The 25,683-nt window shown below is 39.7% G+C and overlaps 1 protein-coding gene across 5 annotated transcripts in view; it reads right to left on the bottom strand.

The window, feature by feature from the left end:
• Window positions 1-25,683, bottom strand: part of LOC145985353 (inositol 1,4,5-triphosphate receptor associated 2-like) — a 283,782-nt gene that overhangs the window by 28,644 nt on the left and 229,455 nt on the right. For all 5 annotated transcript variants that reach the window (XM_083119265.1, XM_083119264.1, XM_083119263.1 and 2 more), the window contains one exon: window positions 13,178-13,205. In XM_083119265.1, the coding sequence (XP_082975391.1) occupies window positions 13,178-13,205 (28 nt within the window). The remainder of the gene's footprint in view (window positions 1-13,177; window positions 13,206-25,683) is intronic.

Raw genomic sequence — 25,683 nt, 5'->3', positions numbered from 1 at the left:
ACAGAACTTGACATATATAAGGCAATACATAGTATACACTCAAATGCAGCTGGAGCTGATAAAATCACAGTTAAAATGTTAAAGTTATCGCTTCCCTTTGTACTACCTGCACTAACACAAATCATCAATTTCTCTATTTGCACTGGAGAATTTCCCTCCATATGGAAGGAAGCTCATGTAATCCCACTAGCAAAGAAGAAGAATATTCAAAGTCTTGATGACCTCAGACCAATAAGCTTGTTGCCTGTTGTCTCCAAAATTATTGAAAAAGTAGTGTGTCAGCAACTCACCAAATTTGTTGATGCGAACAATATTTTACCAAAATTACAGTCAGGTTTTCGCAGTAAACATAGTACAGCCACTGCACTCACAAAAGTAGTAGATGACTTCCTTCATTTCATGGATGAACGGTGTGCAGTTATACTAGTCCTCTTAGACCTCAGCAAAGCCTTCGATAGTGTACGGCATGATCTACTTTTAGCTAAACTCAGATATTATAACTTCAGCCCATTAGCAATCAAGTGGTTCAACTCTTATCTTACAGACAGACACCAGAAAGTACAAATGCCTGGCACTCCACTATCATTTTCAAAATCTGTGCCAATAAAAACTGGGGTGCCTCAGGGATCAATATTGGGGCCACTACTGTTTACTTTATACACAGCAGACCTATCGAGAGCAATACAAACATGTACATACCATTTCTATGCTGATGACACACAGATATACCTACCTACCACGCCAATTACAGTTAGACGTGATGTTATGGTCCTCAACAATGAATTAAAAAGAATTTCCACCTGGTGGGACTCCAATGCACTGATATTAAATCCCAAAAAATCCACATACATGTTACTGGGGAACAGACAAACAATTACAAACGACAAGTATAACGACATAGTCTTGAAGATACGTGGGACGTGCATACCGCATAAAACAACATCTAAAAACCTGGGTTTGGTGATTGATAGTTCTCTCACTTGGACAGAACACATCAATGGACTGTGTAGAAAATCATTCTACATTCTCAGAAATTTATATAGGTCTCAAAATTATCTAACGGAAAAAGTTAAACTGAAGCTAGTTGAGCTCTTATTGTGGTCACTCTTTGATTACTGTGATGTAGTTTATGGTCCTGGGGTCTCAGTCAGAGATAAAAGGAAAATTCAGGTGATGCAAAATTCTTGTATACGATTTGCATTGAACATAAGGAAATATGAACATATCCTGCCCCATTTGAACACAAAGAAAATATTAACAATGGACAGAAGAAGGCATCTGCACTATATCACCTTCATAAACAAAATTTTGAAAGTAAGTAAACCAGATTATCTATTTAGAAAAGTTAAAGTAGGCACTCAAATACACTCACACTTCACGCGAGGGCATAACAAACTTTTTACATATCATCACAGTACCGCCTCCTTCAAATCATCACTCTCGGTAAATGCAGTTTCAACCTGGAATAAATTGCCCAAAACAATAACTAACCAATCAACGCTGCATGCTCTTAAATCCACAGCAAAGGACTATCTACTATGTAAACAGTTTGAATCTAGAAGCACACACGAATAAAAATACATCCCACAATGTATTAATGTCAATGTAAGAATTTGATATTACTTCATGTCAAATATTTCTATTCTTGCACCATCAAACATTACCAAATATGCATTTATGTGTACATGTGTGTGTGCCTATATATATATATATATACTTAAAATTGTATTTAGAATTTAGTTTTATGTATTTTTTTCTTTTTGTGTATACATATACTCATTAATTGTATCTTTACAGTTCTTATTTGATTTGCATTTTTTTTTCTTTTTCATCTTTCTTACTTATTTACTATTATTTGTATTATTATTATTATTATTATTATTGTTTTTCTTTCTTTTTTTCTTATTGGATATATATACCGTTTGTAACTGTAGACTGTATTCTGACAAGGGTTAGGTGGGAGAACAGCGTACGCTGAACCTCGCCCGCTCAATAAAGATATATTATTATTATTATTATTATTATATGTTTGTAAAGTTTAAGGACGTGTGAAAGTAGTTTTTTAAGATCTGAAATTCAGACATCAAATATCAGGCTAAATCAAAGTGAATTTATGAGCTCATCTCATTTGTTCTACACCAAAAGATCTCCGGTGGCCACATGCAGAAACTTCCCACTTTGAACTATCAGAAGTTGTGTTTGCATATGTTTGAGGGTTACACCGCAAAAGCTTTGATGATGTTTTCGTATTAATGGAGACTGGAGTAGATTTTAAGAGTTCAAAGGCAACGAAGGAATGCCTTCTGTGGATCAAGCGCGTTAATTTTAAAGACAAACACACAGGAAAAGAGAGAGAGAGAGAGAGGGGGGGAGGGGGGGGGAGAGAGAGAGAGAGAGCGAGAGAGAGAGAGAGAGAGAAATGAGGAGCACAAAATATATCAACAAGAGGCCTTATGCATTGTTGCCGTAGAAGACTCGAATCGCTGGAGGGATTCAGGGAATGTGGCGTAAGCAGAGTTCCAACTTGTTAACAACTGGATTTAAACGTATAAATAAATAAATAAATAAATAAATAAATAAAAGATGAATATGGACATCGCTGCACAGTTGCTGGAAGGAGACATAGGAACTTGCCCAGCGACTTGTTACAGGAGACTGCATAAAGCGAAAACAAAATACGTTTTTCACAGACTGTTGACAGCCCGGGGACCATTTGTGGTCGCCTGGGAATCCTTTGGTTAACCGACACCGAAATGCTCGTAAGAGGCCATTAAGAGCAAAAAGGCTTCTGTAACAACGGACCACGTACAACAGTGCTCATCGTTAGCCTCCCCTCACTTCCAAGCTTTGGAATTTATCCGTCCAAGCAGCATAAGCTTTCATTAAGCACCCTTTCCTTTACATAACGTGGCGCCGAATTATAGGGATACTTTTAAACTAAGGCAACAACTTTGAAAGGCAGTGAACCATTCAAAAGTTTATAATTGAGCCATATAGCATGAATTTCTTCTTACGCCCTGGAATATCTTCTGTATGTTAACCGTAAACAAGAACAGATTTTAAATTTTGTCGTCTCTTAAGACTAAATTTACGAGGTACTTAAATGTTAAAGCTTAAGTCATGTTCTAAGTCATATTCTAGAGCTGGATATGAATTTGACAAGCAAAATAACTTAGACGGTAGTGTTTTATTAAGTAATTTGGCATCGCTTTTTGTCACTTTTGACTAATCGCGACGATGAGTATGGACGATAATAGGATGAAATTGATGAAGGACACTCAGAAGAACATCCGTACCCAGACCGGGATTCAAACTCGAGACTCCTGGCATCGTAAAGCGCCATAATAATAGCAAGAAAGTGTACTATTTAATGGATATATGTATGTGTGTATAAAAGTCCATCAGCAATTTAAAAGCACAAGTACACAAAAAATATTTCCATTCTTTTCATATGCTAGTATAGTGCAATGATTACTTTCCACATCTTAAAATACTGATGTTCTACTGAAAAGTATTGATGACTTGTAGGAAAGAAACTATAGTATTTTATAGTACAGTATTTATTTCCTTGGTTAGGAACGAATTTAAAGCCTGAGAAAGAAAACCCAGAAGAGGAAAGACCTCCCTTCATTCGAGCAATGGGCACGGAAATTGGGCAATTCTAAAGACAACCAATCCTAAAGAGTAACACCACTAAACAACTACTCTCTGGCCGCTGTATGAATCAAGTCAATGCAAACAAAAATAGACGTGGCTTGTGAGAAATCCTACTGGTTAATCCACTGGATGCTGTGCAGGAATCTTATGCGTAGGAATACAGAGTATAGTGCATGCGATCTGTTATATTGAAGTTGTGGAAACTTTGCATTATGCGCTGTATAGCTACGCCCAATATGTTAAGATACGCACTATCGGAACTCAGGTGATTTTGTCTACATTAACTTTGATTATACAGAGTATAAAGAATGGTTTAACCTACACAGCGTACGTTTGCCTGCCCGGTTGCCAGAGCAACCATATCTATGTAAGGGCCTTAAGTTTCCGCAATCGCGATAACACCTTGAAAAAAACGTTGATTGTAGCGAGACAGTGGTTATGAGTGGACAACAATAAACACATTTTCAATGCATACTGAGTAGCGAAAAAAGGTGAATTTGGTCTGTTTTGATCTGTGGCGATGCTAAGTGAGGTGGGACCTCCAGGAAAGCGACTGCTCTCCAATTTGGCGGAGGCCCCAATGCTCAGAAAACATATTTTGACTATTGACTATCAATATATAACGGCATAATTGTCACGATATATAATGTTCTTTATTAACTTTCGAACTTCTGATAATCTCTGTATACCCTCCATCAAATGCTCTGTCCCCCTTCTTATATACAATTTTGTCTGCTGTCGCTACTGGTTTCAATGTTCCTCGTGAATTGCAAGTCTTTCTTCATCTGTGCATGCAAAATACAGCGAAAATCGAAAATCTGAAGTACGCGTATTAACTGATTTCATTTTTGTGCGCGCGCTACGAAGCCTCGGGTTCCGGGTTTGAATACCGGCTTGGGTATGGGTGTTCTTTATGAGTATCCCTTCATTAATTTCACCATATCATCACTCATAATCATCTTCGCGATTAACCAAAAGTGGCAGAAATGTGAAGTAAAATAAATCAAAGAATCAAAACATTTTTTTGTGCAATGCTCTTTCAGCTCAATTATGCAGTTTTATTAAGCAATTTTTATCCAGTGGAAAAATTCCAGGTGCAGGCCTGGACTTTAACCCTCAAACCGCCCCTTGAATAAGGGCGACAAAAGTGTAGAGCATGTGATCCTGTCTTCTATTATAGCAGATGAGAGCAAACTCTCTCCCATTATCTCTCTCTCTCTCTCTCTCTCTCTCTATCATATATATATATATATATATATATATATATATATATATATATATATATATATATATATAGTTAATTTGCATCAATTACTGCAAGGGACTGACAATTACAATTAAAACTGGTACATATCGTTCTAAGAACTTCAAACTAAAGCAGTTCTGCGGACGCCCTTGGAATTCTTCAGCCTTAAACAAGAAATTAAATTATCCCCGGCAAACTACGTTAAACTTGAATAATTGGGTAGATTCTGACGAATCCCCTTGCTGGATGAAAAGAAGCCAGAAAACAAGCTTCCTCGGATATTTTTTTTTTTCCGATTCTGGAATGATGTAATCTTTCTTGCGAGCGGAAAGCCGATTTCACAATGACATCCTTGTGCCAAAAGTCGAAAGGAGGTGGCTGGGAATAAAACTACGAGCGTCACGGCTAAATAAGTTGAGAAGGGAGCCAAGTAAGAACAGTCCCTCTTTTCCCCTTAAGGGAATAGACAAATCCCTACACGGGGGGAGCGTTATGTTCACAAAGGGTAATTTAATTTCCTCCTCAAAAGTCAGCGGCTGTGAACCAATGGAGCAAATTAGCATTTCTCTCTCTTTCTCTCGCACTCCTTCAAGCCATTTTTCTTCACTGTAAAAATCGATGTTTGTCATATTGTACTGAGTATGCATAAGGTTGGGACCGGGGAAGAAATGTTCCACAAAGCGGAGCTCAGCTCCTACCATTTCCTGCGCTTCTGTACTATTATTTTCGTCACTTTTCTCCTTCTTTTGGATTATCAGGACCATAAAGATGCATGATAATTTGTTTAAAATGATGTTAAAACAGTCGCAAAGGGACTGAATGTGTAGTTTGTAGGATCCGAAACTCTTGGATGATAAAGATGACAGCGATTGTTTTACCGCCATGCCATCGGAGAAGTCACCATTAGTGGCAAGACCATGAGTATCCTCCCTATTTATATATATATTATATATATATATATATATATATATATATATATATATATATATATATATAAAACGGGTGATTTTTTTAACCTGAATAATTTGAATATCTTGAAAAAAATTCATCCTACAAAAAAATGTTCCAAATAAAATGTTGATAGTTTGGAGGAGGAAGTTTAGTGGTGCAACAAAAGAACACCCCCTCCCCCTCTTGTAGGTGGGGCGGGGGTAAACAATGAAATTTCAAATATAAACTCCTATTTTTTATTACAGATTCGGATATTACGGTAAAAAAATACATAAGTTTTGTCTGAAACATTTTTTTCGATTCGTGATAGATGGCGCTATAATCGACAAATTTTCATTTCTTGAATGTTTACACTTTAAATGCAATGCATTTCATTTCTCAATTCATTTAAATTAAAAAAAATAAAACATTTTTGTTCCAGGACTTGAAATTGTTGTAAAACAAATAAATTTATTTTGAAAATACAAAATTACTCGACAATTCTTAGCTCTAGATATCTCGATGGCTAGTAAACTACATTCACTTCTCAATTATATTAAGTGTTCAAAATGGTGACCTTCAACTTGAATACATTTATTGATCCTCGCTTCCAATGAATGTACACAACAATTTAGTCAATATAAATCCATCTTAAGAGAGAACAGAAGGAAATTCACGTTTGAGCACTTACAACAAAATTTTGTTATTTTTTAAATGTTTTTCTGTTGTAGCTTTGTTAAGCATTTTTGACAACAATAAAAAAAATAAACAAATATCGAATCTAACTTTTAAATGTTGTAAATAGGCGAATTACCAGCTTAATGAAATCTCAAAAGATTTGTCAAGAATTAGTACAAAGTTCATGCACGAGGATGTTTTATTTTTTTAATTTAAATGAATTGCGAAATGAAATACATTGGTTTTAAAGTGTAAACATTCAAGAAATGAAAATTTGTCGATTATAGCGCCATCTATCACGAATCGAAAAAAATGTTTCAGACAAAACTTATGTATTTTTTCCCGTAAAATCCGAATCTGTAATAAAAAAAAATAGGGGTTTCTATTTGAAATTTCAAAGTTTCCACCCGCCCCACCTACAAGAGGGGGAGGGGGTGTTCTTTTGTTGCACCTCTAAACTTCCCCCTCCAAACTTTCCCCTCCAAACTACTCTTTCTGTCCCATAATTATTGTCCGGTATGCCAAAATGGTAACTTTTTATTTAGGTTCTTTTGGATACTTGATCGGCCAATTTGTATTGATCCTTGAGTATAACGTTGTATGACACATTCCTGTGTTTCATTTTCTTCTTCTGTATACACCAGTGTCACAGTTTGAATATCGGACAATTATTATGGGACAACAAACAAAAGTGTACCGGATAATAATTATGATTATGGGACAAAGGGAGTATCAACTTTTTATTTGGAACATTTTTTTGTAGGATGATTTTTTTTTCAAGATATTCAAATGATTTAGGTTAAAAAAATCAACCAGTATATATATATATATATATATATATATATATATACATACACAGCGTGTTTGAAAAAGAACTCCCTAGTTTTAATGTGTCCTAGAATCTGTACAAAGTGACATACAGTATACTAGTTTTCTAGTTTGTGGTGTTTGATTCATCAACTCTCCAAGTTTGGCACCCTTGCAGTTGGTAGGTCTGCTTGACCTTGAGACGGCACCAGTGCTGTGTTTTTTCCTTTGTTCCCTCAGTTCAGTTCCGGCGTTCGTGTAGTGCAGAGCAACTCAGCAACAATGTGTACTCCGCAACAGAAAGCGCAGTGTGTTATTTGCTTTGTGAAAACTGAGTCAGTTATAACACTGCAACGTAATTTTAGACGTCAGTATGGTGGTGAACCAGCTACAGCAAAAACTATCTGTCATTGGCTAAAGTCTTTCAAGGAAACCGGTAGTGTTTTGAGAGGTAAATCACCAGGTAGACCGAGAACTTCCGAAGATGTTGTTGAACAGATCCGTGTTTCGTGTGTTCGGAGCCCGACGAAGTCATTGGCCAGACGTAGTCTACAAATAGAAGTGCCTAAAGGTACAGTGTATGATGTTGTTCGTAAAAGACTAAAGTTGCGCGCCTACAAATTGCAACTGTTACATGAAGTGAAACCTACTGATAAAATCCAAAGGTATGAGTTTGCTGTTGACTTTCTACACAGAATTGATGATGACAATTTTTTACCAAACATTCTCTTTTCTGACGAGGCTACATTTCATGTCAGTGGAACAGTGAATCGTCATAATTGTAGAATTTGGGGGGGCAGAGCATCCACATGAAGTTATTCAGCATCAACGTGACTCTCCCGAACTTAATGTCTGGTGCGGTTTGATGGAAAATCGTGTGGTTGGTCCTTTCATTTTTGTAGAAAAAACAATAAACGGGGACGTTTACCATGACATGTTGACAGAGTACGTCTTCCCCAAATGGACGATATTGAGGCGGAAAAGGGGCTTGTGTTTTTCCAACAAGATGGCGCCCCACCTCATTACAGTAAACAGGTGCGTGTGGTTCTTAACACTCGCTTTCCAGGAAGGTGGATAGGCAGGGCTGGCCCAATACCTTGGCCACCACGAAGCCCAGACTTAACCCCACTGGACTTTTTCTTTTGGGGCCACATAAAAAATGTTGTGTACAGTGCTAGGATCAGAGACATCAATCATTTAAGGGAAAGAATCGTCGCTGCGGTTGGGACAGTTACACCTGAAATGTTGGTGAATACGTGGCGAGAAGTGGAATATCGTCTCGACGTGTGCAGGGCAACAAATGGATCCCACGTTGAGGTGTACTAACATTGAACAAAACTTGAAGGAATCCTCTTTCATGATATGTACTCATTGATATAAGTTTTCATTACTTTCCCTATTAAATTTATACTTAAAACTAGGGAGTTCTTTTTCAAACACCCTGTACATATATACGTATATACACTGCTCGCCATTAAAATTGCAACACCCAGAAGGAAATGAGATAGAAACACGAAACTTGGCAAATATGTAGTTCATAATAAGATAAGAAAATGATTACAGTTAGAGCTCGGTGGTGTGACATGTGACACGTAGAACATGGTTGCATAACCCCAAGGAGCTAGTAGCGTGTACAGCCTCCACGGACGGCAATAACTGCTGCAACACGGCGAGGCATGGACAGAATGACTCTATCGATGTCTGCTTGCGGTATGGCGTCCCAAGCGGCTTCCACACGGTGCCAGAGGTCTTCAACATTACGTGCCGGAAACCTGAGTTGGGCCAGCCGGCGACCCACCATGGACCAGACATGTTCAATTGGCGACATATCCGGCGAACGTGCTGGCCAAGGAAGCAGGGGCACGTGGTTAGCTTCCATAAATGCGAGGACATTCCTTGCAACATGGGGGCGCGCGTTATCCTGTTGAAAAGTGGCATTATGCAGTGCATGGATTAATGGGACAGCAACAGGGGTGAGAACCTGTGTGATGTACCGTTGGCTGTTCAATGTCCCTTGAATGCGTACGAGACGCGAACGAACACCTATGGCGATGGCACCCCATACCATGATACCCAATGAAGGCCCTGATTGATGATGCATGATGCAGGCGTCATGAAGCCTAGTGCCACGGTGCCGCCACACACGTGTACGTCCATCATGATGTTGTATACAGAAGCGGGATTCATCAGAGAACACTACAGCATTCCACTCCGCCATCCATGCACGACGGTCTTGGCACCATCTCAGACGCAAACGCCTATGTTCTAGCGTCAGAGGAATCCGCAACAGTGGGCGCCGGGAAAAAAATTCCCCGGTTCGCCAAACGACGAAGCACGGTTCGTGGGGACACTGGACGTTGTAAAACATCCCGTACTTCATGCGCAATCCTCGTTGACGTGGCCGTTCTGTCTGTAAGGGCCATGCGTATCAGACGTCTGCCCTCTCGTTCCGTCGTCCGACACGGACGTTGTGAACCTCTACGTCGCTCTACAGTGCCTTCCTGGACCCACTGGTTCCATACACGGATCACTGTGGATGCATTCCGTACTACACGGGCACCGATCTTACGGTAGGATAATCCGCATTCACGGTACGCAACAATTCGGCCGCGATCGAACTGGGAATCCTGCTGGAATCGCTGCCGTATTCGACGACGTGGTATTGCTGACCGATTTTAACACACTACACTCACGACCATGCACTTTCACTGCTCTTCTGCACCTATCTGACCTGCTACAGGTACCACTTACCAGATGGCGTGGCAGGCGCACATGACGCATGACGGCCTTGAACACCTAATCATTTCCTTCTGCACCTCCCCTCTACACACTGTGCACATTTCGTCCGATTCCGATTACTCCTTCTGGGTGTTGCATTTTTAATGGCGAGCAGTTTATATAGTAACATGTTTTCCAATCTTCTCACGATTGATTGATTAGGTCTATTTTACTTCGATATCCTGTCCCTTTTGGCTAATCGCGAAGATGAGAATGAGTGATGATGAAATTGATGAAAGGACACTCACAAAGATCACCCATGACCAGGCCGGGATTCGAGCCCAGGACCCCTGGCGTCCTGTGCTAACCACTCCGCCACGGAGTTCGGACCGTCTTCTCACGAATTCGGAATATCTGCGGAGGCAGCGGGAGATGTAAGTGTCCACAAATCTCCTGCGAACACTGTTTGATGATAGATTTATTCTGAGGATTTCACAGTTTAGGTACCCAGTTAGTACAACACTGACAGCATCCCCTCCCCCATCATTTCTTATTCTTTTCTTTTGTGTTTTGTTTTCTCAAATACTGTATGTTAAAAGCGTCGAAATTCTAACTTTTGTTCTATCGCTTGAACAATATTTATATAGTCGTGATTTTTAGTGATGGCGTGACTTTTTAACTTGTATATTCCCGGCAACCTTGTTTTGCATTTGCCGATGACATCCTATTCAACTCTCCTCCTCTAGCTTTCTCTAGCATTCCTTCCTATGCTCCTATGTGTAATGGTTCGCAGTTATCAGATGTACATCTCGACTCAATTTGGCAAAATCCAACATACAGATTATACATTGAGCCTAACAGACTCTTGTCCTACAATTTTAAATGGGGCTTAAGGATTCTACAATGTTTTTGGCACTGCGCAGAGCTTCGGTGTACCACATGTTTACATTTCACGCTTTGTATACTGAATAAAACTACTGCATATTCATATTATACCGTGCGTCCATTTCGATCTGCAGCCGAGAGATCGGGAGAAGCGTGGCGGGCGGCGCTGGCGGAGATGCCGACATTTGCGGCCTGAAATGCCCGCTTATTTTTATGGACATATGCAGACATTTATATAAATATTACAAAGCGAGCACTAACCTGTGTTATAAGAGTATGGTTTTAATTTTAGTAGCTTAGTGGCTGTATGTGCTGATGATTTTGACACTCCCATCTCCTGTGAAACACGGCGTAGAGGTTTGTTTGGATAACTTTCTAACGCTGCCCCAATTTCATCGAGTTCATCGAGGAAGCTCACGAAAACCATTGACTTTTAATGGTTTTGTCGGCAGCGTAATCTTGATACAGTGTTGCACATTCGAAACCTCCAAACGATCCCCATCGACACAAAACTCTTTCAAGGATATAAACTTAAGCAGGACGTTGCTGGTCAAAACTATGATTAAAATGTTTTATTATCTGTGACTCTTATCGTCACTTCTAAAGCGTACTTTTTGTGTATATAATTGCAGAACTTGGATGAATTACAGATGATGAATTATAACCCAGGTTAGTGCTCGTTTTGCAATATTTATATAAATGTCTGGATATGTCCGTAAAAATAAGCGAGCATTACAGGCCGCAAATGTCGGCATCTCCGCCAGCGCCGCCCGCCACGCTTCTCCCGATCTCTCGGCTGCAGATCGAAATGGACGCACGGTATATCAAATGGTTTTACTGTTTCATTTCTCTGCTGAGAGTATCATTAAAGTGCATCCTTAGCATATATAAACACTATCTTTCGAAAAGATGAGGAATGGTAAAATTTAAGGACATGTTGAAGTTTCATTGGCTAGTACATTGTGACTTTTCAAAAGTTTTTTAGTTCACCTTATGTGCAGATAGGCTAATCAGGACTGGACCTACAGTTTAAAGTGGTTTTCGAACTACATTGTACCTCCACCGGGTTTTGAACTGGTATCACTTGATTACAAGGCAACGACGGTAGCACTAGGCCATCGGGGAGACCTTGGTGATGGTAAGTTAAGTGTAAGCATAGTACCACTGTATATTATTAACTGAACTAATCAAGTTGTTTCCGCTGATTTTCAAATGTACATACAGTACAAACCAAAAACTGCCATGGTGGCATCTAAGGTTTTAACACATGCAAATAAATTTATGTACAACTAGCGTGTCTCTTTTTTGTTAACTTTCCTTCATTCACATTTCCTTGCTATGTACGGCTCTTGTTCCATATAAAACCGAAGCTAACTTTCTTGGCGCTTCGAACGAATTTGGTCCACTTAGAAAGTTAGTGGAATCACCACATCGATCTCCCCTTCGCTGCTGAAGCAGACAATGCGATTGTCGGAGGATTTTCTAACTTCTGCACTTTAGACGATCCAGGCGTGGTGCTGCGGTGGCGAAATCGCAACTTGGATTTGAAGAAACTACGTCAAATAATACTACGACCAAAATTAGTATTAAATTTATATTTAAACATAGGAGCTGAAGTTTCCTCTAAGTTTTAAATTAGATAATACGCACAGTGGCACATGGAGGGGAGGGGGCAAGTTCTTTTATTAGTGCCGATTAATGCAGTTTTACCACCCACTATTGAATCACAATTGTACTTTAGAGGTGATGAATTTTAAAAATGAACACATTAGTGAATAAGTAGAAATTTAACGAAAAATGCAGGCTTGACCAGGACTCGAACCCGGGCTTTGGGCATACCGTGGCAACTGAGTTACCGAGCCTACCCTGTTGTTTCTGTTTTACTTGTGTCCACATTTTCCGTACCTTTATATTTATCAAACCACATTGCCTTCAATCTCTTAAGATCAAAGGTATTAATACTCGATCCAGAGGCTCCGGGTATGTATTGTTATCGCCATAATCAGTAGCAGTGTGCCAATTGGAAAAAATCAAGTGGGATGGGGGAATTCCAGTAACTATGTCAATCATCTAGATATTATATATGTAATTTCTCTCAATAGCAAGCAGAAGGGGAATTCCCGTCATCCCAATTCAAATACTACCATGATCACTAGAAATCATCATGTGAGAAACCATAAACTAAATTTAGTTTTAACTACAGCACCTTAAGGCGCTGTAGTTTTAACTAAAAAAATAAGGAAAATAGTTACTCACCTCAATGTCCTGCTCTGACAAGGCATCGCTGCAAGACACGAAAAAAATGGAATTAATTATTTCACTAAAATACTTTAACATATTTGAAAATTAAGAAACATTTGAGAAATATTACTACCAAAGTGAAACGATAAATCTTGTATAACTTAACCTAGTTCATACATTTGTTTCACAGGCTTTCCTTAAGAAATTTCATTTAATAGACTGCGGCAAGACTGTAGAAATAATGGAGAATAGGAGGCCGAGTAGAGATTTTCTTTAATATGGCTAGTATTCTGATCAAGAATCTATTTAACGTTAATTTTACCTTAGAAATACCCAACTCCCTGTCCCGGTCTTTACATTTGGAAAGGTTAACTCATTTAATTTTGCACTATTCTTACATGGTGTAAATTATGTGTTTCGCGCTCCAGGCTAGAACCACCATTGTTAAAACCGTGAGCTCACAGCGCGAAACTCGCTCCAAATTAAAATATTTAAAACTGCAATCACGTTAATGTGGCTCATTATCTTAATAAGAACCACGTTACAGGTTTCAATCCGCAAAGTGATCTTGCATGGAGTTCCTCTCAAATTACTCTCTCGTGCCGACTCGTTAATGATTTATTCATTGGCTCGTCTCGAACTCTGTAATCTTTGCAAAAGCACAGATGGCAGTTGTTGCCTCGAGCAATGTGACGACTGCCCTTTGTTCGAAAAGTCAGCATTCTGGGGCAATTTCGACGAACAGCGCAAAATTGGAAGTTAAACTTGATTTATTAATGCAGTTAGCTTGCGCGCGTCTGTTAAATGTTAATTAAAAAAAGCAAAGCACGGCACTGCAGATAAAGCGATGCCTGAAGCTTTTCTCTTCCGTGCATTACGTAATATAACAACCGCAACAACTGCCAAGTAATAACATGCTACCCACTCTCACAAAATAGCGAGACGGCGTTACTCTGTGCAATAATTTAACGTGTTGCTTGCAAATTGTCACTAACGCCCTTGCTTTCAGTGCATTTCGCATCAAAAATGGTTGCAGTATAGTAACAGGAAGAGATTCAATGCCATGTCCCCACCACCTTTGGAGTTTATCCTGAGATGATATTCGATCTATCTGCTTGCATTGCATTTTATGTTGCATATCTCAAAGGCTACAGATTGAGATGATCACTTCTGACTGTGACTGTACATGTGCTTTATGATTTAAGCTGTACAGTCACCGGCAATAAAAATGGGACAACTTGCAAGGTGGTGTGTGTGGATTTTAAGAGCCACATTTAAATGTCAAACGCCGTAGAGTTAGGCAACACACATAGCGCCTTGCAGAAAAGCGAGTATTTCAGGTTCTAGGTGTCCCATTTTTATTGCCCGTGACTGTACATTAGGTCGTAGAAAGTGATTATATTTCATGAAAAGGAAACCCACACTCCATCCGCATGTTTATAAGCACACAATCCAAAATACACTAACATATATCGTATTTAATACGTTCTAAGGATGCAACTTTCTGTAGTGTAGTGATGGGACAGATGATGCGAGTCTATTGTTGTTTAAAGATCTGTTGATTGGAAATGACTAATAATATTAACCCTCTGACGTGGATCTTAATTAGGAAGCACTTTCTGTATTAATTTCCCTTTCCATTTTCAACATACAAAATATTTTATTGCTGTTGTGCGACAGCGACTTATTTGTTATATATTTTTTATAGAACAACATTATATAATTACGTTTAACTAACAATACCTACTCACACTTTTAAACATTTCCTGAACAATGTATCAAGAATACAAAATAGTGCCCATTACGTCATTTATCTGACAATTTTACGGATTAAGAGGTGGAACACGATGGAATATGTAAGAAAATACTTTTTTCTGTATCAAAAGTAAGTCTTTCTTCTACAAACACAGTGTTTATGGAAAAACAGATGGAATGGGCAATGGATAATTTACAGGCATTTTTGTCGTGACTGCACTATTTACTTCGGGATAAAGACTATGAAAATGTATAATGGATGGCTTTTCAATGAGAGATGTTCACGCCAAGTCACGTGAATTTTCTCAGCCAGTTAATACACAGTGCAAGTGATGCTTATAGTTTCGTAGGTTGCTAACGAATTATTGTGATATTTAAAAAAAATGCAAAGTCGTGGTGATGGAAAAACTGATAACATGTCGAGTGTTACATGAACAAGTAGGAATGTTCAGGTTGTTAAAATGGTGATAGCCAAAATAATGGTTGAGTGCAAGAAAGATGCGAGTTTTTCCTTTTTTTTAGTCTATGGTTAGGGAAAGCTGAACCTACAGTTAAAAGTGGGATCGGAGTAACTGGAAAGTTCCCCCACAGTGAATCGAACCCGCGACTCCTTCATTACAAGGCAAAAACGAAAACTAGAGACAAGAACCACGTCCTCGAGGCAACCCCATTCCATGGCATCTTTACTCGCAATTTACACAAATATATTAAAAAAAATCTTATTTTTTTAGGAAAAATATCGTCCACGTCGTACATTCAACACGTAATATTACTGGTAAAAGTATGTACTTTTGTGTGACTTTCTGGTACAGTTATATAAATTGCAACTAGCACTGAAAGTAAGTGTAATAACAATTCTAGAAATATCTATCTACCTAACACCAACAACACACATACGCACACGTGCATGCAGACATAATTACTGTTAAGCTCCAACTCGAATGTTTGCATTACTTTTTCTTTAATTCTTTCAACAACATGAACAATTTTCTTTTTACTCGGCAAATGAGAGTTAGTTCGTCAAACGATTTAAGGAGAAAAACATTGAAGTTAGAGCTTCTCTAAACACCGACCATACCTCTCTTTTAAGAGAGCGACTAGATCCAACAAAGAAGTGATTTTGGTCATGGTAGCATGTTAGTAGCGGCAGCAACGGGCGAAAAACGACACACGCTCGATCGACGATAAGAGGAGATACTGCTATCTAGCTCCGCCAACGTTCCGCGCAGAAAAGCCGGGGTGAATCGTTGCCAACTTCTCGCTTGGGATATTTGGCACGGCCGCGTGCGAAAAATTTATTAACCCATTTTCTTTAATAAGGTGCCTTGCTATTTCGTAGTATGTACGATTTATCCTCGTTGCCGAAAACCGTATTGCTAAAAGCGTCTCCAGACAGTCTCGGTCCTCTTTGAAAACAACGTTATTAAATTCACCGCTGGATGAAGCATGGTTTATGATTGATTGATTGATTTGGTTTACTTTACTTTGCTTTTCTGCCACTTTTAGCTAATCGCGAAGATGAGAATGAGTGATGATATGAAATTGATGAATGGACACACAAAGAAAGCCCATTCCCAGGCCGGGATTCGAATCCAGGACCCCTGGCGTCGTAGCGCGCTGTGACAACCACTAGACCACGGAGGTCGGTTTAAAACTCAAGTTTATACATTACGATTGTCCAACTCTTAAGCCAGTAGCTCAGCTGTATCTTGCAAAATAGGCTATTAACGAGAGTTTGTTTTTAATCCACTTTATTCACAGATAGAATAATTGCGACTGTATCTACAGTTTAAAGTGATCTCCAAAGCACTATGTGCCTTCACCGCGTATCAAACCTGATACCTCTTGATTATAAGGCGACGACGTTAACACCACGTCATCGAGAAGGACATATTGTAAACAAGTCTAATGTTTCAACAGTTGAAAAGCAGCGAGATATTAGGCTAAAATCTTGAGGCAAAATTAGCGTGTTGTTGCTCTTCTATTTCTCTAGCGTAACCACGATGCGGGTGACTGATATGTTGTTTCCTTGTTGTTTAGCGCCGCTTTCTGCCACTTTTAGCTAATCACGACGATGATTCGACGAAGTTTCAATGGAACACCCACGTCCAGTCCAGCCTCGAGCTCGGTGGCGAAATTCTTAGTCGATTACTCAATGTCCTCGTCCATCGAGGTAGCTAGCGGGAATGATGAATTAATGAAGAAAATGAAAGAACAAGCAGACTGGAATGCTTATAATTCTTGCGCTTTAAGCTAACCGTTCCACCACGCAAGGTAGCCTGTATTGCAAACTATTTCACATAGGCTAGTACGAATTCTGAAGCAAGAGTCTGAATATTAATCAAACCACAGAATGCAGGTGGAATCGAGCCTGTGATCGTTAAAAGCAGTTTTGCTCTCAAATTTGCGCGCGTTTAGAAAGTGAACTTACGCATTCTGTAATTTCATATTCTTTAATTAAAGTTTCGTATTTCTCTTATGTTATTCGGGGTGTAAGGGGTAACTCTTTCTCAAGACACTCAAATGTCAACGTCACCTACGTAGTAAAGCCTGAACTGCAAACGAGGCTCTGTTGTCTGGACTCATAGCCAATAATCATCTGTAGGACTTGTGTCCTGTTGATATGCGTGTAATCGTCCATTCATCAACTTCATCTTTTCACTTTTATCCCTGTCTTCGCGATTAGCCGAAAGTGGCAGAAAAGCAAAGTAAAAAAAAAAATCAACAATATTCAGTATAACTACGAAAATGATGAAAAGATGATGAGAGTGACGTTAGCTCTCGAAAGCTTGGAATCCTTTCCACAACTCACCTGGTCGATAACCCGAGAAAATCTCTTCATCATTCGTCGCCAGGAAAGCTTCAAGTCTTACTTTACAAAAATGATGTATCGGCAGGGATAAAATAGTGAATAATAAAACACATGAAGAAATATAGAACAACAAGTTCCAAAGAATGATTGTAGCAGTTGAAATTGCTTTAAGGAGTATCCCATATCAGTTATAAATTCATTATGGCTATATAGGGCAAAGGTGATTGAACTGTATAAGCTACCCTGTACACATTAAATACCGTAGCCAGAAAAAAAAGTTGAGAAGCGACGAGAGAGAGGAAGGGGTATATTCGGTCGGCTAATAACGACGATGATGGTGGTTATGATTGATGATCTGATGAAACTGATGTAGGGACGCTCGCGAAGAAACGCCGCCTTGGCGGCCGAAGGCTTTAGGCAATGGAATCACGATGGAAGGTACTGGGTGCGAGTCCCGGATTGGACATTGTGTTATCATTCGTAATCGCCTTCGTGATTAGCCAATAGCGGCATAGTGATCAGATCGGGAATCGAACCCCATGGATGCAATGGCGAGATCCTGATTCGACCGATCAGCCACCGAGGGGACGGTAGTCACGTGCAACAGCGCATGTAAAAACAAAAATGCGTATTTAGGATAAAGGTGCTTAAAATTGCTTTTGCTCTTGCGCGCTGGGGTAAATTGGTGGAGAAGAGAGCGTACTCCCCACCTCTGGAGACGTCAACGCAGTGCTACATCGTAAGTTTCGAACGAGTGAACAAGACAACCATGTATCATTCTGACGCTCCTACTCAGTTGACAGGTTAAAATAGCTCCCACGAATACAGACTGACGTTGTCAATGTTCGAAATCCTGGTCGTTACCTTTCGGAGCGCCCGATAACTAGGGAGACGGTTGGCAATGCTGGGAATGCACCTTGCGTGGTTCTGATGCTGCGCGGAGCTTCCCTATCCGATTCGAGCTCTAATTTAAAACCCAACTGGAAACATCGACCTAACTTCCTACCATCGCCGAACGAGAAAAAAAAAATTATCGCCCTCAATTTGCTTTAGGAAGAAGATATATTAACATGAATGGCATTGGAGATAGCATCTTTATCGAAGGGAAGGGCGAACCTAAACTTCGGATACTCGCGGAATGCGGGGAGAATAATATTCCCATCAATTGTGGAGGTGAATCAGTCGGGAACACTCGCTTACCTCGTTCTGTGAAACGAAAATTACCCTCAAGTGACTTCTAGAAGTGTGGCATCCGTGATTTACACGTTAGAGACGTGCCAAATGTCTTCGGTTCGAATCCTAGGAAAGGCACGAGTTCACTACACCTCCGCACCTGTTTTTTCTTTCTTTTTTGTCATTTTCGCAAACCATGAGAATGGATAATCGATCAGAGAACTTCCTCAATAAAATATTCATGCCCTATTCGGAATCAGGTCCGAGGATAGTTGGTGCTCAGTGCGATGATGAAGTCTCCCTCGCGAGAAAGAGAGATTGACATTTGATTCCTCCTGAAAAAGAAATTCCTTCCTCGGTAACGATGGCGGAAAAGAGTAGGGGTAAATATTTTCTTCAGAGGGGCAGCTGCATTTAATACTCCAAAATTCCATACAAGAAATGTGTATTTGGACTAAAAGAGCATTAGTGTTAATAGTTTGCTGGTTGGGCGAACTGGTAGACCGGAAAGGGCCAACCCTCACCCCCCAAGAATACCTTCTGGCGTCGTCAATGCCTTAAGTCCTCATAAAAAAGTTTACTTACCACGTACGAGAAACTACGCATATCAAGCATGTTAGTGACATCACTACTATCAAAACATTAACATTTCATTAACAATACATTTTTTTCCATCTTCCAGATTAACCGCAGTGATGGGGCAAGGAAGATGGTCTCGTCGAGGATTCGAACCTATGACCTTTTGAGGTGGCATGATTCGACCACGCAATGCGTTCGGCCACCGAAGTCCTAATCCGTGTGTTTTACCTCAATCACCATTCCATTTATTTCACAAGGATCGGATAGGTTGGAACAGGGGCAAGTTCAGGGCTGTAGGGTGGGTGTTCGATCTCCTGGAAACTGGTTTCGTAACTCGTTAAGATAACTATTCCGCCAAAAAAGATGGTAGTAGGTAAGCAGTTACAAAAATTGCTGTAAATAAGTGTCCATACATGTAAGGACATTAAATGGAGGGAATGTAATTCGAAACTATAGATCATTTAAGCCTTTTTAGACCAACATTTTTTTTTCATACCGCATGTTTTGTCATTCTGGTTTTTGTGCTTCCTTGTTCTTTATCGCTACCACTGAATGCTGAACCTTTAGTGCAGGTTTTCCATTCATCTTGTTTAAGAACGATAGAAGTAGCCTATGATATGGTAATTGAGAAACGAAGGGTATTTCAAAGTTTCTACCAAATACGTAAACCATTCTTGATGAAAATTAGAAGCCTACGATCGAACGCTGGAAGGTGAATTGAAGTCGCGTTCTGTCGTGACAGATAAAACGAAATTGTTTGGGAACATGTAAATTGCGGAAGTTGAGCTGGCGTGGAAACACTTCAGAAATTGCATCAACGCCCAACGGGTAACTAGTTGCTTCATCAGAAATTCAGGAAGATGTGTCTTCTACCGTAAGCAGACGGATATCATTTTGAGCGACAAGGGGAGAGGGTTGAATAAATTGTGAAACAGGCTGACAACTGTGTTAGGTAACTTGGTTACAAGAGGGAAGGAACACAGAGACGCATGAAGCAAGCAGTTGAATTTACAAGGAAAGTGAGGAAAAGCTCGACCTGAGAAAAGTATTACGTTCTTTTGAGGTTTGATTGGGCATGCATTTCTTGTAGTTTTCTCATTAGCTTCGCTTTCTGCCACTTTTAACTAATCGCGAAGATAAGGATGAGTGATGATTAGATAAAAATGATGAAGGTACAATCTGAAAGAATCACCGATGTCAACACCAGGACTCGAACCTGGGACCGTCGGTGGCGAAAGGCGGTAGGCACGAATGATGCTCCATTGTGCAATTAACTGTCCCACGTATTAAGAGTATTATGCAATTTCGAAAACATTTCTACAATGTATCCTCCAAAATTCCTTCTGAAGCTGATTTTTTACATCTAAATGCAATTTTCTTGCGGCAATAGTTCCAAATCTCATTTTAGGAAAGGAGAGGTTGTTGAGTAAAATAATTTAGATGAGAGTTTTTCTATCCGTGTGGTGCGAAAAGTTCCACAATAATCATATGTGCTGACGTACCAATTAGTTAGTTTTAATTCATTCAGAGAGGAGGGGGGACTTGAAACCCCTACAGCAGGGACGTATAAGGTTTTCAGTAGCCAGTAATTACTTGCACATTTGGTCTCGGGTCAAACTATATTATACTTACAATAAAGATGATTGAAAATAGAATTAGACGTTTATAGGTTCTGTATTGAGGCGGGTCGCAAACAAAAGCATGGCATGTCGATTATGACCCTCGATCCGTTGTTTGCCAGCCCTGCTTGATTTGATTTAGCATCGCCATTCTGCCACGTTTGGCTAATCGCGACGAGTCATGTCATGAAACTGAAGAGATAATCATAAATAACACACATACCTGGGCCGGGATTCTAACTCCGAACTCCTGGCGTCTTAGCACGCTGTGATAACCACTTCACCACGGAGGTCGGTTTCAATACGCCCATGGAACACAAAGAATGCCAGTTTTCTATGCTAATATGAGCTATATATGTTGCAACGGTCAATGTTTCTTAAAGGCTATTAGAAGCTCCTTAATTCACAATCGCAACTCATAAATTTAGTATCATGTAAATCTACCGTTGGAGGATAATTTTCTTTTTCCTTCACCGCCGCAATCTAATTCAAGAGTCTGTTCCGCGGAAGAACCGGCGAAATCTGCGAGAAATGTGTATTTTTACGAATGAGAAATCGAGGGAGTTACGTAGAATTTTGACAAAAAGCCAAACCCAAAGCCACGGGCAGCTGTGTGCTCACTGCGCCTTGTATACAGGAGACGATATGTTGCAGACCGAAAAAAACACACTCTCGGTTCGTTTATGTTTCTCCCCACACACACTCCCCCGCTCTTTGCCACTTCTCACCCCCCCCCCATCCCGCCATAGCATGGGTGCTACATTCTCCAACTTCTGTCCATTAGCTGGCACACTCGATAACCGAGCGAGAATCCAAAAGTGCATACAAGCGGGGCGAGACAATCCTCTGATTTATTGCTCCAAGAACACGACATATCTGCCAGAGGTCGATTTCCATCGCTATTGGAAACCGAGGAGCACGGCCTGAACCTGACGTCCACCGGTCAACTTATTCTGCCGAGCATAACTTTTTCCTCCAGCCAAAATCTTTCGACGTAAAAGCACACATGTATCCGAAAGCGAAAAAGCTTCGATTGCTTCTGAGATGCAATCAGATTGGTTCATCCCGTGGCCCGCTCATTATTTTACCTAGTTTTTGTTTAGTTTCGCTTTTCTGCCAATTTTGGCTAATCGCGACGAAGAGAATGAGTGGTGATATGAGGAAATAGATGAAGGGAAACTCACAAAGAACACGCATGCCCAGGCTATGATTCGAACCCGCGACCCCTGGCGTCGTAGGGCGCTAACAACTCCCTGCTTGGCAGGGGTCGCGGGTTCGAATCCTGGCCTGGGCACGCATGTTCTTTGCGAGTTCCCCTTCATCAATTTACTCATATCACTCATCCTCATTGTCGCGATTAGCCAAAAGTGGCGGAAAAGCGAAACTAAACAAAAACTAAATAAAACAATGAACACATTATTGGAAGACATGTTGGGTCAGTGCATACAGCCCCATCGCCGCTGTTATCTGGTTTCCTAGTTGGCTATTTTATTGCAATTAGCTCCCTCAGTTGTCCTCACGATGCTGAATCAACAACTAACGTTGTACCTAAAATAAGTCAATGAGGCAAAGATATGACGCACCTATTCAAATGTAATACTAGCGTCGTATTTTATCCATCACAAGTTTCTTATTTTCCTGCACGTGAAGATGTTAGTTCTTTTTTTGCATTTTTTATTTAATTCCTTACGGTTATCTTCCATGCGTTAGAATACTCGTAGTTAAACGTTTGGTTTGGGTGACAATTTTCGCATAGTTTGATATCGATAATAATCGCTATCGATTGCTACCTCTTCTGATGCATTTCAATTTATCTAGAAAGTCAGCATAAATTTAGTTTCCACATAGATGCACGATTTCCATTCTGATCGTTTGATCATTTGAAGCGACAGGAGACATGTTGTTTCATGTCAAAGGTTAACTTTGACTGCTGTAAATTAGATAAAAGCTGAACAGCGAGTTTCCAGTTGAGGGAATAAAGAGGAAAGCGAATGGAAAATGGTCTGAATTGATCTGTGATACCCGCGTATGAGAAATGTGGTGGAATGATGCATCAATGAAAATATTCGCAAGCACATCAGCGACAACTGGAAAATGTTGCTGTTCACAGCAATACTTGCCTGTTCGAATTTGCTCTGGCACGCACGTTATATCTATCTGTACATGCACTCAGGTAGATATAGAGGGGAGGGGGGAGGGAAGGAGAGAGAGAGAGAAAGTTGACGCAAATGGAATTTTCGGAAGATTTGGAGAAGATTCTACTAACAAATAGAGAGACATAGTTAATAAATGTAGAAAAATAATGTGCGAGTTTGTGGTCATCATTCTTTTCGTAGAGTTTGTCTAACAATACTGATGAGAATGAATTGTATTTTTTTTGTATTCCTTTTAATTATTTTTTTTAATTTCTTATTTTATTAGAAAAGCAATATAAGAAAAATCGAAGTAGAGGGTTAAGTGAAAGAGAAGGGGAAAAAATAGCCTTAACTTCGCCATAAAGCTGAAATAAATTATAAATAAATAAAATAGAAACACGCAACGAATTTAGTTACCCCAATTTTGAGATTTCACGACAGAAAATTTCAAAATAAAAATTATCGTCAAATTCCAATCCATCCAACCTAGAATATATGACTTAAAATTCATACAGCTGCTAGATAGGTCCGCTCACCGACCTCGTATTGAATCAAAGCAAAATGGGTCGAAGCGTTCCAAGATGGCGGACTTGAAACCGACAGAAATTTCTTTAAAAATATAATACTTAGTGCTGTAGAGATATTTTGTTTTCTTAACAGCTAAGGAAATATTTTTATGAAGTTTCAAATACTGACGGTGGTATTAATGTATGCAATTTTGAGCAACTGGATATTAGCAATAGAATAGTAATTAATCTAAGTGCAGTGTGGCCTCCTCATACCTTAGGATAGGTTTTCTTTCAGAAAGTAATTCGCAAGTTCTACTTCATTAACTGGCAATCTATTCAAGAGACAAAGTTTGTGCTTTTACAACTTTGCTAAGCTCCCGGGAAATGAAGTTTGCTTCCATGACAAACTAACTTTTACTGAGTATGTCATCCATTGATTACTCAGCCCCCCCCTTCCCACTGATACCTCTCCCCATGCTTCCGCTATGGTAGGAGCAGTTTGTAGGTTATTCTCAATTATGAATCCAATTAAGACTTTATCGATCCAGATCGGAAAGTATCTCTTACTTTTTACGTCAATGCTTAATTGAAATGTCTCCAATTTTCCCGAACCTGTAACGACGTAAATGTCTTCAGCATCCCCTCTAGTGTATTCCATCAAACTCATCGCTAAGTGCAAAACTTTGGTAGTTGGTTTAGACAAAAAAGAAGTTGAGACATGTTCAGATTCGCAACGATTTCCTGCTGAAAACTGCATTCCTTCTCACTCATTGGTGGGTTTAGTGGTAGTCACGTACTCCCTTTCAAAAATGTTCGATCAACATAAACTAGGGTCTTTCAATAGGTATCCTCCAGACTGTCAGAGAATTAAAAAGTTTACCACCCAAACCATGTTATGCGAGACTGGTTCTACTGTACACTGAAGTGTGCCACCACTGGAAATCGAACCCAATTCTTAAATTACAAGATTATAACTTTAATATTACGCTATACGATAGACCTTCAAGAATAACATGATGAAATAATTCATTTTAAGGTAGCCTGTAAAAAGGAATTTATTTTGTTCCAACTAATTCGCTCCTCGTAATTATCTTAGATGTGCCTGCATGGGCGTAGTGTGTGTGTGTGTGTGTGTGTGTGTGTGTGTGTGTGTGTGTGTGTGTGTGTGTGTGTGTGTGTGTGTGTGTGTGTGTGTGTGTGTGTGTGTGTGTGTGTGTGTGTGTGTGTGTGTGTGTGTGTGTGTGTGTGTGTGTGTGTGTGTGTGTGTGTGTGTGTGTGTGTGTGTGTGTGTGTGTGTGTGTGTGTGTGTGTGTGTGTGTGTGTGTGTGTGTGTGTGTGTGTGTGTGTGTGTGTGTGTGTGTGTGTGTGTGTGTGTGTGTGTGTGTGTGTGTGTGTGTGTGTGTGTGTGTGTGTGTGTGTGTGTGTGTGTGTGTGTGTGTGTGTGTGTGTGTGTGTGTGTGTGTGTGTGTGTGTGTGTGTGTGTGTGTGTGTGTGTGTGTGTGTGTGTGTGTGTGTGTGTGTGTGTGTGTGTGTGTCGAAATAGAAAGAGCATTTGTGAAAACCGGAATTCAGAAGATAACAGTTGTGAAAACCGGAACAGAAAAATATTTATCAAACCCTTAACAGTTTTGAAAATCTAAACAGCTAAAAAAATGTTTCAAACACAGAAAAAGGTTTTAAACAGAGAAAAAACAGTATTGAAAAAACAACAACTTTCTTTTTAATCGAAATGTTTAAAACCATTTAAGAACATTTGTATTTTCAATACAGAAACCGAAGGGGAGGGGAGGACAGCTTTAAAGCCAAACTTAAAAAATAAAACAGTTTTGCAGCCGAAACGAAATGGATTGTTTCTATTTTCTAAAACTAATTTTCTGTTCTTTTAAAACTGGCTTGAAGAGCACTAATGCAAACACCAGAGATGAATGTGGAGATATTC

The sequence above is a fragment of the Lepisma saccharinum genome, chromosome 3 (genome assembly GCF_977018435.1).
Source record: "Lepisma saccharinum chromosome 3, izLepSacc3.1, whole genome shotgun sequence".
Taxonomy (NCBI): Eukaryota; Metazoa; Arthropoda; class Insecta; order Zygentoma; family Lepismatidae; genus Lepisma; species Lepisma saccharinum.
This window is presented reverse-complemented; position numbering and strand designations above follow the sequence as displayed.